The following is a 20,093-nucleotide window of genomic DNA, read 5'->3' as shown; positions in this document are numbered from 1 at the left end:
GAGTGAGAAGTTAGTGCTGCTTTTGTGCAGCTTGGTCTCAGAATGTCATGCTGGACGCCTGACCACACCAAAATAACCCAAAAGAAAATAAAGGTATTCGTCTGTCTGAACCCACACTTTTAAATGGGAGAGTTACTGGGTTATACGAGTTCGTGCAAGTTTTATAAAACCTTGCATACCGGCTCCACACGTCAGCCGAAAATATTGCTGAATATAAGCGTATGCTGCTGATTTTGCAACTAATCTATCTTAGCTGGGTTAAAGAATAAAGCTGACCGGTGATGATCAAACATTTACGCTACGCCGGACTTTGTTCGAATCTTGTTGCATATTATCTTGCTTTGTTTGGAAGCATTCTGCATAACAATGGTAACTCGTGATGAAGGACACGCAGCAGAACTTTGGTTCCGTTTGCCGGCTCGTCAAAATTGCAAGCGTGGAGAAAAAGGGCAAACGATTTCGTTATCAGTGAAACGACGACTTTCACGAAAAAACTTCAAATATTGGAAAACTTGGTTTCACTTATTTCATTAGCAACATTGGTAAAATAAAGTGACATGTTGGTATCTTGGGCAATGCTAAGCCTGGTTGAAGCTGAAAATGAAAACGCTGAACTCGACCATTTAACACAAGTAATAAAAGAATTTGCGCTGTAAATCACGCAAAAGCGATCACGTCATAGATGCCATCCCCTACAAAGTCCGTAAATAACACGCACAATCAAATAACCGATAGAGATAGCACATAACTGCATGTCCATAACCAATGCTGAATAATAGCAAACACATACTAATTTAATCCTCTGAGCTACCGCAATTGTTACTGTTAAAGCATAACTATCTATGTCGGTGGAATTGCACAAGGCCTACAGCCCTGCAAGGTCCAGCTCAACGCTATAGCACGCAGGGAATGCGATAAAACCGTCCTTAATCTCTCGTATTTATGACTAAGGCAACCGAGACTTCATTAATACAGCAACAGACACGGAAGTCTACTAGTTATAATTTTTATATCTTGTGTGCTTATGGCAAGAGTTACGCAAAGCTAACGGATTTCGAAAGTTGTTGCTGAACTGAAGTAATCAATTAAAACCAATAACACACCCAAGAACTATGATCAACTGTCCATTGTCCACTCCAACATTATAGAAAACGAAGCGCAAAGTCCATAATCTTAAACTAAACCTTAAGTATATTGCATCTCCCATCGCTTAATCGCACTGTACAAAGAGTGAGGCAATAATAAGCAGTCTTTCGAAACTTTCATTAATCATTACAAAGACTATGTCAAATTTCGCAAGCTCAAAGCAACATGCCAGTCCTTTGGGAGTGATGTGAACCAATGGTGCCAGTAGACGTGAAGAAATTACATATTGCCACGTTAAAAGAACGGCAAATCTGACATCTCGATGGTCCTAGTTCTTCCTAGCCTACGTTTAGCCGGACTCTCACCTTCCGACAGGGATGGCGAAGAAAAATACAGAAAGCATCCTCGTCCTCTGAGCTTTGAAAAAAAGGTCAGCGATGATGGTGGGAGCAATAGTGGAGTAGGATGCCTCTCCGATACCGACCAAGCCACGGAGGATCAGAAACCAGACGAAATGCTGCAAGAAAAAAAATGAATTCTGTTAAGATTACTTTCCTACGAGTTGGACTGTGCAATTATCTGCCTCTCTATGTAAGGTGACGTATCTGATGTAACAATATGTTCTAATGTTTCAAAAAAAGTGTTATGGGGAAGCGTTGCAGAAACCAGCAAGGAGTGTACGAAGATTTCGCAAGATTTAATTTCCTGCTGTTCGTCCCAACTTCGTTTATGAAACCAGGAACAAAAGTAGAATGCAATAACCTGACGCTGCGGGATTCCACAGTTCAATAAAGCGCGTGACAGTAATATCTGACAAGGAAGCATTCCGTCAAATGAGAACGTGATTATTAAAACATCCGCCCTACTGTCCAAAATATAATACGAAACCTTACTTCAAATCACAGGAACTAATGTGCACACTAACGCACTCCTTTGGTCACACCACAGTAAGGCTACTACGAGTCTCGTGAGTTTATAATTAATCGTTGCGACAGTGCACAACAGGATCGTGCTATTCCACATAACTTTAATTGCCAGGCATGTTAAACCGTGAGTAGATGAAATAATTTCAAGTGTTGAGATGTGCCGTGAAACGTTCCAGATAATAATTATGCGGTAGAAATGGATTAGATGAAATACTTGCCTGTCGCATGGTGCTTTAACCGGAGTCTTATACACCAACACAGCAGGCACGTTCAATAGGGACATGTTTCAGAAACATTCAAGCGTAAACTATGACATCATGCGAAGGTCCACTGATCTCACCAGCGGGTGGGCGGACAAGGACGAAATTTTGTGACAAAAATACCGACAAGATATTCACGCAAAAGCTACAGAGGAAAACTTTTGAAACCATCACACAATAAATATCTTATACTCCTGCAAGAAAAATTCACTGCCTATTCTACACTAACATAATTGCATTTCTAGATCCTTATTATCAACAAACTGCAATTCCAAATGATTGAAAGGATAACAGTCAACGTCATCTGCGTATTAAAAGCTTGCTATTTAAAAGTCGTGCCAAGGTTTATACGTGGCGAGTCTTGTGCTGCCCAAGCAACCGCACCTAAACCTTTCCCTTTAAAAGAAACCACAAAGCTACCAGGAAAATTGTCGTCCAAAGAAAAAAACACGTGCTTTGGCGGGTCTCTGCATAGACGACATTACAAACTCGATTAAACCTGTTATTGCAAAACCTTATGTTGTTAAATCATGCACTTATGAGCAAAGTTGAAAAATCCAGTATTCGGTGAAACAGCTAAAGAGAAACGTACGGTCAGTTAATGTTTTAAGCTGAAATATTATGAATGTTTGAGAGATAAACTTGAGGAGAAATGTCGCTTAGTTTTAGACGTATTAAGGTTAAGCTTAATAACCTTTGCAAATACAGCAATATACGCGTGCATGGCACTTATAATGCGAATATATAAATATACATTATATATATATAAATCATAAATATTATATATAAATTAGAAATCATTTGCAGTATTCTGTATAATCTGCAAATTACAGCTAATTTTTTGATCTAGTTTTCTGCGGTTATTGCTGGAAACAAGCTTTGAAACTATACGATCTAATGCAGTAAATGTTTGAAGCGCACTTTTTTCAGTAAAATGCAATTACCATGAAACCATTCAAATTATAACAGTAGTCGCCACGGTTTACGAAGACAAAACGTATGACACAATTTCACCGTTTCAAGTGGAAATAAAAAGAAATTCCATCGCTGAGGGCGATTTGAAACAACAATTTAAAAAAAAACACTATGTTCGGTACACAGCAACTAGATCTACATATTTCTATTGTTTGGCATTGTATTACTTTTAAATTTTAAACTGTCAAAATCTGTTATGTGAAAGCCACACGTTGCTAGCCTAGTTAATTTCCAAGTCTAACTTAAAACCGTCAAATCTTCGCACCCATTTGTGAAGCATTTAATGGCTAATGGCGTATCGGTGGCAAAATATTACGTCACAAAACGAAGATAACAGACAGGCAAGGTACAAGTTGTAGCAAACCACAGTTACAACTGTTTAATCGAAGAATTAACAATCTTTAGGATTTCACTAGACCCTAATCTGTGACCTGATTGCTATCACTTGACCGTTGTTTGATGAAAAGGAAATCTAGGTTACCTCAAAAAGTTAAGTTAAAGGCAAAACCGAAGGAAGCGTTTCTGCATGCTGTTTGCTTACATAACTGCATCACTAACATGAACAAACAACTGAAAGCGCAAAAATTAAAACCTAAACAGCGTAAGTTTTCAAAACAAGACGGTTTACGCAAACAGGTATGCTAGTAATGCGATAAGTCAACTTAGCCTCCACCTTGACCGACTTGTTGGATACGTACGTACATTGTATTGGGTACGTGCATTGTGCCAAGCCGTACGAAGAAAAAAACACAAAACTTTCCCAACCGTTTGAAGATATGAGGTACTGTTCAGTTATTTCAGTTATTTCGCTCATTCGGGATCTTTGTTGTGCAACCAACCCTAACGCAGTGTTGTGGTTTACAGGTTATCAAAATGCAAGGCAATAAGGCTAAGACGAAGTGTAGCAAAGACGTGTAGTAATTTATTTCTACGTTTTGGCCCAGAGTGAAAACGTGTGACCGATGAAGCGTAAAAGCCGCCTGTTTGAGATTACAAGTTCTGGCTTCCGCTGCGGTAAATTTCAGCACAAATAAGGAAACACTCGGGTTACGCGAGACCTGCGAAAAGTGTACGGTACGTGGGATATCGAGTTAGCCGGTTTCATTGTATGCTAAGCCTGGAATAAGCCGCTGACTAACAAACGATTAACCAACCGACTAGAAACTTATTTTTGTATTAATATGATTCTGAAGTGACCTATAAATAAACCACACCCTAATTTCATGTTGCAGTCAAAACAGAGCAAACCTATACAAACTAGGGAATATATATAATTAACTAAAGGGACTCTTCAAATCTTCCATCAAACTCTATACATCGGAAAAGACTAAAAGGTGAATAACAACTACTGTAAGCTGTTGATGACAAAAAAACGAAGATAAATTGGCGAACAAACGGAAACGTAATGTTGGCGTTGGACGAAGCATTCTGAATCCAATGGAACCAAAAAGTTCAAAGATCGGTTGAAACGCAAAAAAGTGCCTCAAAAAGTTAATTTTAACTAGTGTTTCAGATTGCACCAGACGAATTTTCGAAGTATTAAAACTCCATCACAACACTCAGTGTAGCTGTAGCCTAATGATGGGCAAAGCACTGTAGTCCAGCCACAACAATTACGTCATAGCGCATTAATGTTCGGTATGCCGACGAAGCTAAAGCAAGAAAGAAGGTAATTGCTTTCAAGTCTAGATAAAAAACCCTGAACGCGGAATGATAAATTGCGGTCAAATCTCGACATACCAGCGCTGCGGCAAAAGACAAGCTGAAAAAAGGGTTTTGAAAAGAAACGAAAATACTTTCATTCAATCATAAAACAATTCTATTTGAAACAGTATTAAAATAATACTGTATCGCTTTTAGAATGCCACGACATCCGTCTTCAAATAACATAGCGCATGCAGCTCATTCAATGTATTACATTATCCTAAAGTAAGAGTTATATTTAGGAAACGAAACCTTATTCCATACTCGTCAGTTTTTAACCACTAACACTACTGTCAGCAAAAGACTTTGAATGCACGACAAAACATTTAATACTAATCGAAAACTTAGCACAAACCCAAAACATCCACTAGTTTGGTTTCCATGTTTGCAGATTGATTCTTAATAACGTGTGGGAAGGCTAGGTTGGTCCAGTTAAAATAAGCATTGGCATATTTCCTTTTTATCGACTTAATCACACTACACCAGCGGCTTAACATTGAAACGTTTAGGATACATAAAAATTTAGGAAGTCACTATTTCGCCGTAAGTAGGTCACGCAGCCCGTTGTTTAAAATAGGTGGTTAATTTAGATGATTTGGTACATGCAAATATTGATTTTAGTGGTTCAAGGTTTAACTGCACGCATATTTAGGCAACATGTTGTAACATTTCAGTTAGTTAAAAAATTGAATAGCTTGGAAAATACGACTCTTTCAGGTGAAAGAATAACCACCAACATTTACATACAAAAACTTGATTATCGTCAACTGTCATCTTTCATACCAATACCATTTCTCATATATCTCTACATCAATACTAACACTTTGTATCCATTAAGTGATCTTGAAATTAGCTTATAATCGCCAAAAGTACTAAGATCTAAATTCTTATTGCGAGGCACATCACAATGACTTTTGCAACTCAGTATTGAAGCTATAAAAATTTGGTTAGTTAGTTTAGAAAAAAATGTTCAGTAGCTTACCATTTAGGCGTTACGCTTGTGATAATAACTGTAACATTCTGCAAATTTTGCAAAACTAATCCCAATTGTTTCGCAATTTCTGGCCATTTCTACGTTATACGGGTAACCACAGTTAGTTGGCGAATGCAACTTACAAACGCTTGTAAAAGGTGGATAAACAATCCGGTGACTAATTCCAACTAACTATCCTGACCGTGGTTGTGCGAATACATGGCACTAAACACCACCATTTCATTTGCACTGTTGTAAATGACACATCTAAAAGAGGACGTGTACTTACTGTACTTTAATAGTACAATGGCAATATTTATGATTTTACTCTAACGATGGAGTTAGTCCTGGATGAAGTTAATATGGGCACACTTGAAACGTTTTCATTGACCGAAGAATAAAACAACAACACTCACATCTTTGCTGGTAATAAACGATGCCAGTAAGGTGCAACCGGACCAAACCGTCATTCCAACTAGCATGACCAGTTTTCTGTTGTAGCGGTCACCGAGATAGCCGAAAATAGGCGCCACGGCCATGTAGCTTATGATGAAGACAGTCTGCAATAAGCCGCCCATGGCATTGTTGATACCGAAGTAATTCATGATGTTGAGTAAAACACCTGAAATGAAAAATACAACTCACTACGATAGCATGTTACATTCAGTAGTCTTGCTATATTGTAGCACTTATAGTATTCATATTATTGTATAGTTTATTTTTCGCAAATAGCTGTGCAGAACGAACAGTATGATGTTAACCTCGTTGTAGAATGGTCAAACAGGATATAAGTATATCAGCTCAAAGTGTTGTTCGAGACAGAAATACATAAAGCAATGACGAAGAGTGTGCGACAAAGCCGGTGGTAGGAATCACGCTATGGCCAGCAATAGATCGTCGAAAAATGGCGCGTAATTTAAATAGGAAGTAGCCTCCGATTAGAATAATGAGAAACCACAACGCAGTCAAATCTTTTCAACAAAAGAATTTCCAAAAACGCGAAACGTCTTTTGCAAATTAGATAGCACCGAATTTCAGCACATATCTAAGGTCCAACTCAGACAACAAACCCACCAATTGCCTTGCAAATTCGCCCCAAGCTAAGTCTAACAATTACACACTTGAGCATCATGTAGTGTGCGTGTTTCGCGGCGTGATTGGAATGTCTATCCGCCTAGTTTTTGTTAACGTCATTAAGTCGGACTATGTTGCTTTTGTGCGGCCAATTAAATCATACATAAACTGAAAGTGATTACAAGTTTTAACCGTTACATATCAACTGTATACAAGCAAAATTACACTTCGATATGCAAAAAACTGTCGTGCGTCAATTGCCGCATGATACTCCACTAAACGACATTTAGCCTACAATGTCACAAGTTGGCATGTTTAACAAAGGCAGTCATTCGATGTTAACCACAATAAGGTATCCCTGTGGTACCTTATATCTCACCGCTTTATCCTTGAAATTTTATGTACATTATATGAATTTAAGGCGAGGCGATCTCTTTTTTCCTTCAGCCGTCTAACTTGTCAATTGTCCCATGGGGTTTCATCTTGGTAACAACTAACAACCTCTTAGGTTGCCAAGTAAAGCCATTTAAGACATCTCGAACCAAACGTAACTCTAGTGTTTGGTACTAGGGTACGACCATTTGAATACAAGAAAATATTTTTATTTTCTGCTTTTCTCGTTCTTTTTACAAAATATCTGATGTTGCCAATTGTCTGAAGACATGCATTGATTTTACATGTATTTCTCAATGAAGGACCATTGTATTATGCCGGAATCGGTGACAATATAATGCATGTTTCGTGTCTTGAACCATTTGCCAATATAGCAAATCCAGCAAACGTTTGGGACAGCACTGTTATTGTTTAGAGTACGTCATACCTCAGGGTACCTATTACAGTAAACGAAAAATTGCGTCACCTATCCAGGATTAAATACCCGAACATGTGTACAATAGCACAAACGAAACCATGTTGAGGTCGAATACCCTCCTGCTTTAAGATAAAACTGAGCGTCCAGCACCTGCATCTGGCGTGGGAAGTGGGAGTAGTGAGAACTGGCAACTGATAAGTGCGTGTTTTGTAGACGTTGAGATTTGTTGCAGAAGTGAATTGAATCAACACGTTTAGTTGGGTTTCTACCCTCACTAGGTTGCTCAACTTCCTTGGCTTATATTATTGACGTAAAAGGTTTAAAGTTTACACATTTCGTAAGTTCGGTTTAGAGTTAGAGCGTCAAAACACCTTTTTAAAATGACCAACGTTGTTTGTTCCACCTCCCACCAATTTTAGTCGATCAGTCAACGGTAGAACTGACGAACGTTCCATCTTGAATTATCGCGTTTTAAACAAACTCGGTTTCGGTAACAACAAGATTTAAAACTAACAAATATGTTGGAATTCCATTCCAGGGAGAGTAAAAACGAACGCCGCGTGTTGCCAAAACGTCAGCTTGAGTAAGCGTGAATGGATTGTTCCTAGGAGACTGAAAACGGATGTTGGACTAGACTGGTTATGAAAGATTTTGTCCGCTCTTGCTCATGTATGACGTAATAGATAAAAGTTAATTTGCTCGTATTTTACAAAATACCGACTTCGAGAGGCATAATTTATGAAGATGACAAACTTGGAACAATGTAACACCTGCAACGTTTGCGTTTTTAAAACTAGTAGCAATACGAAATGTTGTGGAGCGTTAACAAAACAACGAAATTTAACCATGTCGAATACGTGGCAGATTTTGTTTTGAATAATTAATCCCATTCTAAAGTTCCGCGGCCGCAACGGTAGCCCGCCTGGCGCAAAACATTATTAAAAGGCGATTGTGTCAGGCAGCGATATCGTTCACAAAGCCAACAAACACAGGAATTATTGCGCGAGCGCACTGTTTACGGACGCAGGGTAACTATCAAACAATCCAAGTCAAACCGGTACCACGACGTGCAAAGTTAAACATTGGTTGAATGATTTTAGTTACACAATTACCAATTTTCGGAACAACCAATCGTAACTGCGATATCACTAACGTCGGCTGTGTGCAGCGCTTGGCAATTAGTCTATCAAAAGCAAGCAGTGTACGTGTACTTTAACTCGGATTTTATGTAATCAGGCTACGAAAAGTTTTCAAAAACAAACTGCAGCAAGAGAACTAATACTTCGTGTCAGAAAATGTTAGCACACAACACTGAAACTGTAATGGGGGGAAAAGTCACACAGGCGCCAGTTGTAATTGGTCTTCAGTTTTGCATTATCAAAAATCAATTTTGAATTTTATACTACTGCATGACACCATCACACCGTCTCCAACACTGACAAGACACAGGACTATGTCGTATTTGATAACTCCTATTACAAGAAAATTTTTACTTGCAAAAATGGAATTATTCAGTGTAGCTTCCATAGTCAATACTGGCTTTATGAAACATAACAGCAAACCGAATGTCAACATAGTGGCAACGACTGCAGACAAGTTCTGCAGTAACCAGCAACGCCATCTTGCGTATGACTGAAAGTGTCTATTTGACCCTTTTTCAAGACCACGAATCAATTACGATTCCATATCAGTTCAACCACGTACGTTAAGAAGTTCTACCAGAAGGGAACACAGGTCAATTGAACTCGTTTAACCTAAATATGTTGTTTTTTCAATGGTTCTAAAAATTATTGCAAGTTGTTTTTCAAAAGTTTGCAATTAGGTTCATCTTTGCTATCCCCGCAACCGAAAATGGCTAAATTAGCCTTTTTCACTGGACTGAGGTAGATGAAGCAAAAAGCGAAACACGTGCACAAAAAATGCATTCGTGGTATTAAGTTTTGTAATGCGGTTATAAACTAACAGTCTTTCTTAGAAAGCGTACGTGCATTTTCACAAGAACTCCAGTACATACTTTGCTAGTTACGTGTCAAAACGTTGTAGCTCCAGTGGTTAATAAGGCATTTCCAACCTATCCGCTTCCTATTAACAAATAGGCCATAAATAACTGGCAGTATCGTGTCAAATGACCCTAAGCTTACGTCAAACACATCGTACAAGTGCGGTAGCTTGTTGAGTGCCGAGGCATCCAGCGCAAGCAACACTACACGTTAATTTTGGCTCCGTTTGAATGATTGTTGGTTGACAGTGTTGCCGTATAAAATTTTAACAAGTGCTGAGTTCTTTTTTTGAAACGCGCAAACACTATATCTGAAACATTACTAATCTACTACTAATTATTACAACGCGCCAAAAACACGAAACAATAGGTTTGAGCTAAAGTTAAACGTACTAAAATGGCAACTCCACCAAGGGACATCACATTTATATTCTTCTTTTTAGATTTGCTGGAAATTTGCAAATAAAAATGTTACGAAACCCACTAAAATCGTCAATATCTGGTAATAATCCCGTTTCATGTATTAGACCTTAAATTGAACTTGTAATGGCGGTTATACTGACTCTGGGAAAAGGAAGATGTATTTTATCACACGAGTGTATACAACAGTACTACATAGGATTGTGACGTAAAATGAAGCTGTTTCTATGATGTACGCACAATCAGTGTCACTTCATACGGTTTCCGACATTTATACCACTTCCGAGATACAAAAAACGTTGTAACTTGAATCAGGAAAATAATTGCGAAAAACATGGCATTACATGCACGTTTCTGAATTATTACTAAAAGGTTGACTGGAAAAAAAAATGCAACAAACCGAGGCCGAGCTACACTCTTCACTAGTCTGATCCAAATTTGACATTATTTCTACGGGGCACGGTATATAGTTTTATTTCTACATTCACTATGGCGCTATCTCGGCTTTTACGCATTGCCTCTTTAGAGCAGAGGGGCGAAGTAACTTAAAACCTAACGAAGCATGCACGTCACCTAGCGGTAAAATATACAGAAAACAATCCGCTAGCTTATGCTAACGAGTTAGAGCATAAAAAAGTTAGAGCCTGAAAAGAAAAACTCCCGTGATTTAAAAAAAAGCAAATTAAAATACCGATTTCGTCTCCTATTAGCACAATCTCTTGAGGGAAGTAAAACGACCGTTAAGTGCATGCAAGCATTTACTTTTTACTACATTACATCAAGTGGTAAAAGAGTACTTGAAACGTTAAAAGATGAATTAACGTTTCTTGTTCAGATGTCAATAGTAGTACAACGTGGCGCTGAAATTCAACGTCAACACAAACGACCTTTTTTAAGAAGTGTCCCTAAACGTTAGTTCCCGGCAAAAAAAAGTATCATAACGACAACGTCGACAACCACACTTTACATAGCAAGCAGCCAGTCGTCGACTCGAAGATTATTTGTGAAATATATCGCGAATCTAAAAACACCCAGAATACGAGAATGCAATATATGGTTACAATATCAAGACACTTTTTGACAAATCAATCCGCACAGTAATATTTTTCTTTTTCAAAAGATATTTTAATTTCAGCCAAAAAACAAGACTGAATAAAACTCAAAACTTTATTCTCAAGGTGAAAATTTGCTTTAAGATCCTTTTGGGTCTGACAAATCGTGCAGAGCGTCTAGTGGGAACCGGGACATAAATAGAGCAATAAAACGCAGTTCAAACAAAAACCCGGAAGGAGATAAGCGCCACACAGCGGGGTTACTCCAGATCATATATCAGAACCAACGTATTGGTTGAAAAGAAACAAAAATACGAGAGATCCGCCGATCAATAACGTCACGACAGGTCAAACCATATCAACACTGAAGGCGCCTTCGCCATATGCTGTTTCTCAAATGTTTATAACAGATGAACAAGTAAAAAATGTGTTGGATAAAGGGTATTTCGTAACAGCAGAAGGGTTTTAACTGCTAGTTACATTGACAACACCATGTTTGCAACCAACCATATATCCAAATTCGCCTTTGGAAAAGAAAGTAAATGTTTGATCTGAATTTAATAAAAATAAAAACTATAAGAAAAAAAGCATTCGTATCACCGCACAAGCCACGAACCTATACAACCCTCAGGATATCAACAGTTGTTAAAGTTTATGTTTTTGCAAAAAGTGCGAACAAAACGCAGCATTTTTCTCTAAAAACGTTTGGAGAATTATGCATCCGTAACCATCATAGGCGAAAATATCTTGTGATAGCAACAAAATGCGTTAAAATCGGGAGTTAAAGGTCTTTCAGGGATCAACTCTTTTACATATTACCCAGTGTCAATCACTTAACTTGCATTATGGGAAACGTTCCTGTGAGTCATATCCGTAACGAAAACCAGGCGCTGACTTAAAGAAGAAAAGCTAAAACCTTTTCAAGATTAGATTAGACATGCATGCTCTGTCTTAACGAACCATAAAAGTGCATCTAAACTTCAATACGGTACCAGTACGCTTACCTGCAATAGTAAAGCGGTCCATGTAGTTTAAAAGATTGATGAGGAAAAGTACAAAAACGGCGAGATACTTTCTCCTTGTGCTGATTTCATCTGCAATGGCGACCGATCTCGACATCTTCGAATCTAATTCCGGATCCTCCACTTGATTGATTATGAGCGGTTGCCCGTTTTCCCCGCTGTGATGACGAGGGCGTACAATATGAGAGCCACCTGATGGTTCTCGTTTTCGATTCTTCCTAGGCAGTAATGCTGGAATTACAAATAGATTTACATTCGTTTGGTAAGAATCGAAAGAGAACGTGTCAGTTTTTTTCGAAATGTTACAAAATTTCTATTCATATTTTGTTCGTTTTTTAAACTCGTTTTGCTGCATATAGTAAAATAAAAAAGCAGGATATTCGATGGTATTCTAGGGCCAACTTTTATTTTTAATTTCTAAACACATGCTTTCGTAAGCATCATCTTGCTTCATCTGACTGTACTAATTTTTCTGTGATGGATAACTTCCGAAAGTACAGTAGCACATTTTGGTTTATTTTGAAACAATAAATTTTTCCTATTCTTTTACCTGCTAGGCAGCGTTGTGTGAAAATACTCGTTAAACAGCAAGAAAAGTATGATTTCAATAACACTGTATAGTTCAAATCGGACTAGCAGTTCATTTTTATAATGCGCGTAAGACAAAACGTGTAGTTGTTCATCACACGATCCGTAAAAATACCGAAAATGGCAGATCTCCAAACCGCCGGTTAGACCTGTACAATATGCGCTCGTGTGAAACGGCGGGAAATATAAACAGTTCCTGGGGAACAACCCGCAACGATTCAGTGACGTGATGTCCGTAGAATTTGTCCGCGGGGGGTAACTAGCGGTTATACCTTTGCCCGTCAAGAGTTTACTCGCGATCAAACTGTTCAAATCAGTGGTGTGAGTATACGGCGTGAAATATGGCGTTTGTGAAAATATGTGACTTCTTGATACATTCGCTACAGCAATGTGCAATCGCAAGTTACAATACTTTCCAATGTTATCAGTACACTTTTCCATATAAAAGAAAGACCTTTCGCAAATTATTAAACAGCCGTTTAACGGAAAGGTAAAAATTGCATGTACCTAAAACCCACGAAAGTAATTCACAATAATCGCAATCGTCACAACTCAAATGAATAATCACGTTAAAAGCAATCCGTAAATTAATCGTTTATCTACTCAGAGGCTGCCGTGATAATGTCAAAGTCCAATCGCCGATCGTACTCCGATTAGGACTTTGTCATATTTGTGATGAATACCGACCAAAATTGTGTAACACATTTTTTTACTTATTTAGGGAGATCAAGAAGCTGTTTAATTGTTTGCATGATATCATGTTCTGTCAGGCTGCAATGCGCATGTAGCATTTCGATAATGACAGCCAGCAAGCAAACAAGCAAAACAAAAAGCTTAAACCGCAGGATCGTTAAACGATGGCTGTAACAGGTTCCAGATAAGAAACAACTTTCAATAGCATGCTATAAGTACTGTATTTTGTGCAGTCATCAAAAGATTTCAGTTTCCTGTTATCAGAGATACATTGCCGCTTGTATCAAACTGCGTGGCGGTTTTGTTCCGCGCTAGCAACCTATATAAAGGTTAAGCTTGAAAGACAACAAACGGCTTCCATCAGTGTCTGGCCTTATTGTGTAACAACAGCATAATCAGTCCTTCAAGCCACAACATTCGGTTGACAGCTACAATATAACATTGGACAGAAACCATTTGTGACTGATAAAATTACCATTCAACAACTAGTACGGGACATATCAATAACACACATTTAAAAACTGTAACTGCGTGTTAACAATAAAAAAGTCAACTTTTATGCAAACAATTAAACACAACCAACAGCGTCGCATTTTAATTTGATCGCTTTTGTTGCCGTCACGGCTGGATGACCATGAACACGTCAACAACCTTCTTACGTCAAAATCGTCTCGAATGACCTTGTAATGACATGTCTAAAGGAGACTAAACGTCTAACTCTAACTCCACCGCCGCACGTTTCGGTTTCAATGTAATCTCGAGCAGAATTACAATAAAGCAACAGCAAAATTTAGAAACAATTAACTCAATCCAAACAAAACTTACTAAATAAAAGATGAACGAAATTGAAAAATATCTAAAAATCATAATTCCCATAATCGCTAATGTCTGTTACCTGTGTTAAATTTGAAAAAAGCGGAAGAGATAGTAATAGAAACGGTTAGTACGAAACATTGCTAATGTTGCCTATATCGACAGACGACAACAACAACAAATCGTTCGTTCGCGGGATTGAACTAAGGGGCGACAAAAACAAACCGCTGACCTCAAAAGTCTTTGTCTGAATGTGAGATTGCTAAGTTGCAAACTATCCCCGACTGCTGATTTTGTGATATTCAAACGGTGCGCAATAATTCTTACACTGACGATTTTCTGCATAAACTTTCAATGCTGCATATTGATATGTTCTATAAGAATTAGTATTGTACCGAAGCAGAAACCGCTTTCTGGAAGGCGATTTCATCAGTCAACGAAAATTCATTAATTAAATTATTATGAGATATAATGACATGTTTTCACAAACCATCACGCTTCCAGCAAACACGGCGTTACTTTTTTCCAAGAATCGGTATTATCGAAAGCGTAAAATTAGCTCATCAATGCCACGTCTTTTAGCAATGACCTGTGAAGAGTATTCCACCTTTACTTGCTATTAGCGGAGGACAAGAATATTCGGGCTGTTGGTAAAATACGTTTTGGATAACCGTCTCCACGGTTAAGTGAATGTTATTGTAATTTGATAACTTGGTGAAAGTTGCACAAAATTCACTTTTTGCTAACTGAACAGAACTTTGTCGTAATTTGGCCGTGAGTACTATTTCGCATTACACTAACCAACACAGCGCTTTGGCAAACCAAGCCTATATACACAGGGTTGCCATACCGTCCTTATTTCTAAGATTTGTCCTTATTTTAAAGGTCCGTGTCTTAGAAAATATGTTTGTCCTTTTTTTCTAAGAAATGTCCTTATTTTCACTTTCGTCCTTATTTTTCGGGCAGAGGTTCGTATTTTGGGCATTTTGTCACCTTTACGATACCATTTTGTACCAAAGAGATACCAAAATTATGAACATGCAGATAGTGTCTTGTTTTTTTTGTTTTTTTTAGGAACATTGGTTGCTTTCTCCTGTTGTACACTGTTTAAGGTGGTATTCGTCTTTCATTTTCTAGTCGTCCTTATTTTTGAGTTGAGACTGATGGCAACCCTGTATATACATTATACAACCCTAAAAACGGCCAAATCCGTCTGATGGTGTTAGACAAAGCATAGAAGCATAAAAGCACAATTGCAGATAAGGTATGAGTTAAAATATCCTCAATGTTGACAGCACGAACTGAACTGATGCAAAGTATTCATTCGCTGAACTAAACTAACACAAGGCTACTTTTTGTTGGAAACTTTCGAACAGTCGAACATGTTACAGTATTGTCCGTAATATTGGCGTTCAAGGTGGCATTGACGTAGGGACGTCACAAGACCAATGACCTCAAAAGGAAGGACGATTTCAAAAAGCGAGTAAATATTTTGAGATTTCCTGAAACCCAGAAAAGGTTGCTTTCTACAGGACAAGATGTTATTTTAAACATTGCCAACTTCAAAACCATTTAAATTTGTCATGCTCCTGAATATATTCGACTGCTAATGTTAAAGCGAAGCGTATTAAATTAACAACGTTGCGATGCTCAAAGTATCAGGCCAAACATTGCAAACTAATGCGCTTTGTTTTTTTTATCAAGTATAGTATACTGATGTACCGGTTTTTTAAGAGTGAAATGTTTGTTTTATATAAGCCATCGCTAAGTCATTGTCACTTTCGTTTTAATATTCCCAGAAAATGAATCAGCCGACTGTTTGTGTAACATCAAACGCATTGAAATGACTAATACGTTGATTACAGATAGAACCCAAATAGAGCGTAACAATTGTTTCGGTGAGAAAAAGACGTACGTATATACTTAAAAGGAACAGATTAAGTCTTCAAAACCCAGTATGATTTCTTCATATTTTTCGAAATTGCATGTTTGTATTTCCAAATTCTCTCCACCAAAATAACCAATATAAAGCAAAACTTGTTGTGTGAAACATGCCAAAAAGACCAAGTATAACCAGTCTTTATGTTGTTTGTGCTTATTAACTTGGTATAATTATGGATGGTACTTTGAAAGAAAGTGATTGTAGCATGGCAGCCTTGTCAAGTAATCTTCCACGAAAATCAGCCAACAAGCAATTAGATGACAACCCAACTCAACTTTTGAGCCACACTTTAATTTTAATGTCTACAAACAAGAGGTATTTCATACAGAGTGTGCATTATTGCTACACCGGTGCTTAGTGTCTTAGGTCCATAGATGACCTAAAGGCTTTCACAGTAAGAAATTGGACTTTAACCATTACATCGTTTGCGGTGAAAAACTGTTTATCTGTTCACAAAGTTTCAACAAAACCGCATCAAAATCACTGCATGACCATATATGCACATGTTTTATAAGAAACTTTGGGTTGGGGTTTTTAGTAAACTGGCCATTAGTTTCTTAAGTTCTGGATCAAATTTCAAAATTGAGCTACAGATTGTTAGTTGAGAAAGCAACAATGTTGGAATTTGCTGCAAAGTTTTAAATATAGTCACGCAATTTCATACATATAAAAAGGCAGGAAACATTGCACACTAAAGGTCAAGTTTAATTAAAAAATTCAACATTTCACAAGGTTAAGTTTCATCAGGTGTAATAAGATTACGTCTTATATACTTATCATACCATATTTTCAACTGTATCGTATAATTACACATTACATCCGATGAGGCAATTTTAAGACTGTAAAAACCTGTGTTGATCAATTAGAAGTTAACCTTTCGGCTGCTATCTAATTTGGCATTTTTATCATATAATGAGGTTAATACAATTCAGCCACCATCAATTTTAAACATGTCCCATTTTAAACTAGCACAACAAACAACCGATGGCCGTAACAAATAATAAAAGCTTCTGAATTTTGAGTTGGCCCAATAACTGGGTTTTTTAGTTTTCTAGAAAGAAACCACTACATTTTTTTACAAAGGGTTTTTATAAAAAATAAAAACACTCATATTATAATGAGCAAATATGTAAGGTTGTATTTGAATGATGTCAGTACAACACTTTCATATGCTGAAGTACACTAAGGGTAAAGTTGGTTCCAATAAAACTGATCTTATGATAAAAGCATACAGTGAAAGTATACGGCAAACAAAAACGCGGTATTTTTTAGTGAGTGGTACGAAGTAGCACAGAAAAATGACTTTTAATTAATTATCAGTTAAGATATGAGCAAAACTCTATTTCAGTTATGAGCAAAATTAGTAGCTCTATTAATTATATATTTGTTTACACTGCGTTTACTACAATGATATTTCACTATTATCACGACAGTTAACTACTGCCAGATACAAACCATTATAAAACTTAAGGATTATACAGTGTTCACAATTATATATTTAAAACCCTTGACAGTTTTACTTTGTGCTCTGTGCAGCATATATATCTATGATACTTGTCGTTGTCTTTCAATCATGGAAAAATTACACGTAATGTAATTTCAAATAGGTGGGTAACATTACATTTTTCAAATCATTTGAAAAAATGTCTCCAACAGTTTCTTATAAAACAATTTATTGTATTAGGACATTACCTTCATGACTTTCAAAGCCATTCCCCTCATCACTGTTGCTATCGTCAGTGTTAGGGTGGGGAGGCAAAGTTTCTGGAATCTCACCATTGGCCATAATGTTTTTACTTCCTTTTTTGCTTTTTTATTTGCAGCTTTCAAATGTTTAGACTAGAAGATTGATCTACAATTGCAGTTTTCCTAAGTAAGAAAATTATTCGTGTATGACATGAATTGCTAAAGAAATTTTTTTAATGGAAATTTCGTTGTATGTTTTGGCACACAAACCATGATACTTGATGAAGGACTAATATATAAATTGTTTAAAACAAATACAGTCACTACAAATTGTATAAACCTCAGTCAAACCTATCCTTAAAGCTAATTCTTATTTAGCTTTATTCTTTTACTATTAAGTCTTTGCCTGCAACCTAACAGATAGTAAAGATGCTGAAAGCTGACAGAGTTACCAAAATATGTTGAATACATAGCTACTAAGTATACTCTTAAAAAATACTAACCACTGTGTCAAGTTTTCACAAAGCACAATGCGTTTGTGACTTTCAAAGCGCAGTGCCCACAACAACAATATAAAAAATTAACAACATTGATTCCCACTAAAACAAACTGCTTAATGTATGGTAAAAGCTGAAACTTTGACAACATTAACATTTATGACACAAAACAAATGTTTGTTTAGCAAACTGGCTGTGGGCAACAGTACCACGACGTAACAATTTTTCCAGTTTATGAAATTGTGTAATTTTGGTGCCAACACAGTGTGTTATTTTTGTCCATTGATGTGACTCTGTCTATGTCATACAAATGCTTGATGAAAACTGTAACTTTAGCAACACCAAGCAAAAGGATTAAAAACTATGCCAACATGGTTTAAAATGCTTCAACATAATCTACTTACTTTCACAAACTTATCTTCTATTTTGTCACATTTTAGCATATAACGAATCCTGCCTGAGCATGTTTAATCGGAGGAACTTTGCTCACAAACTTACCAAGAAATTTTTAGTAGATTGAGTAATACACTGATACAACATAATTAGATGTTTGAAAACAAAACTCATGATTAGGCCGGTTTCAAATGATATTTTTGACAATTGAGCAACATAATGGTAGCCTATTGCAGGGCTTCTTAAACTTCTTCATTCTGCGACTCCAATTTAGGAAAGAAATCTCTAAGCTAACTCTTGATTCGTAGCTTACAGGTTACTGATATTATTTTCATATTATGATAAAAATATCATCATAATGACATTTTTATCCCAATAATGATAATACAATAAATTTCCCATCACAAGTCATCTAAAGTGGTATTTTTTATGGTGAAATCATACAAATGCCCCACAATCCACGAAAGTAATTGTATAGTAATAAAAGAAACGCATAAAGAAAACAGTAAAGCAAACAAAAAGTTAAAAACAACTTTAATTCATAAAAGTCTAACTTGTTCCACAACCATGACCAATAGCTAGTCCTGGGTTATGGTATGGTTCCATTTTCGATTTTGTGTTACAGGTGTAGCCTAGGCTATTACACTAGGCTAAGCGTAACAGTTGCAACACTTCACCATACACTGTAGTAAGCCTGTTCTGCCATAGATCAACTAACTTATCTTAGATTTTTTGATAGGTTACAGCTTACCCTTAGCCCCTCTTCATCTCCATCTGTTAGGTTAGGCCTATATAGTTAGAATAAACCTACTGTGACTGTTTCATCAATGAACTAACAGAGCTTGAAACTGGCTCCATGGGGTTTCTCCTGCAATAATCTCTAAGAAGCTAAAACGAACAATTCACGAACACATATCTTACAGATTTATAAAACAGAAAACACGTTTAGGATGTTAAAAAAAGATTCTTTCCCACTTTCAACAGGATTTGAGCTGGGCCATGTCCCTCATCAATGAATGGATAGAGGTTACTATAGTGCGTGCGCACTGCGCAGTCATGCGTAAGCGTAACATCTCATGAGAAGGTGAACGCATGTGAAAATTTTGTAACATGATTTCTTCCAAATTGAAGTATCTATTATTTAATTTCAAGATTTTCTAAGCCGGTTTAGTTTAAAAA

At 37.0% G+C, this 20,093-nt stretch overlaps 1 protein-coding gene across 2 annotated transcripts in view; it reads right to left on the bottom strand.

The window, feature by feature from the left end:
* LOC143462521 (protein spinster homolog 1-like) overlaps positions 1-20,093 on the bottom strand; it is a 29,539-nt gene that overhangs the window by 8,710 nt on the left and 736 nt on the right. Inside the window, exons 1-4 of one of the 2 annotated variants that reach the window (XM_076960721.1) lie at positions 18,031-18,207; positions 12,285-12,533; positions 6,341-6,546; positions 1,452-1,603 (exon numbers count right to left, since the gene is read on the bottom strand). In XM_076960721.1, coding sequence (XP_076816836.1) covers positions 1,452-1,603; positions 6,341-6,546; positions 12,285-12,533; positions 18,031-18,124 — 701 coding nt within the window. In that variant the 5' untranslated portion in view covers positions 18,125-18,207. Of the gene's footprint in view, positions 1-1,451; positions 1,604-6,340; positions 6,547-12,284; positions 12,534-18,030; positions 18,208-20,093 lie in introns of those variants that run through there. The other variant, XM_076960722.1, reaches the window with a different exon arrangement.

The sequence above is a fragment of the Clavelina lepadiformis genome, chromosome 6 (genome assembly GCF_947623445.1).
Source record: "Clavelina lepadiformis chromosome 6, kaClaLepa1.1, whole genome shotgun sequence".
Classification (NCBI taxonomy): domain Eukaryota; kingdom Metazoa; phylum Chordata; class Ascidiacea; order Aplousobranchia; family Clavelinidae; genus Clavelina; species Clavelina lepadiformis.
Note: the sequence above shows the minus strand (reverse complement) of the source record. Positions and strands in the feature narration are given on the sequence as shown.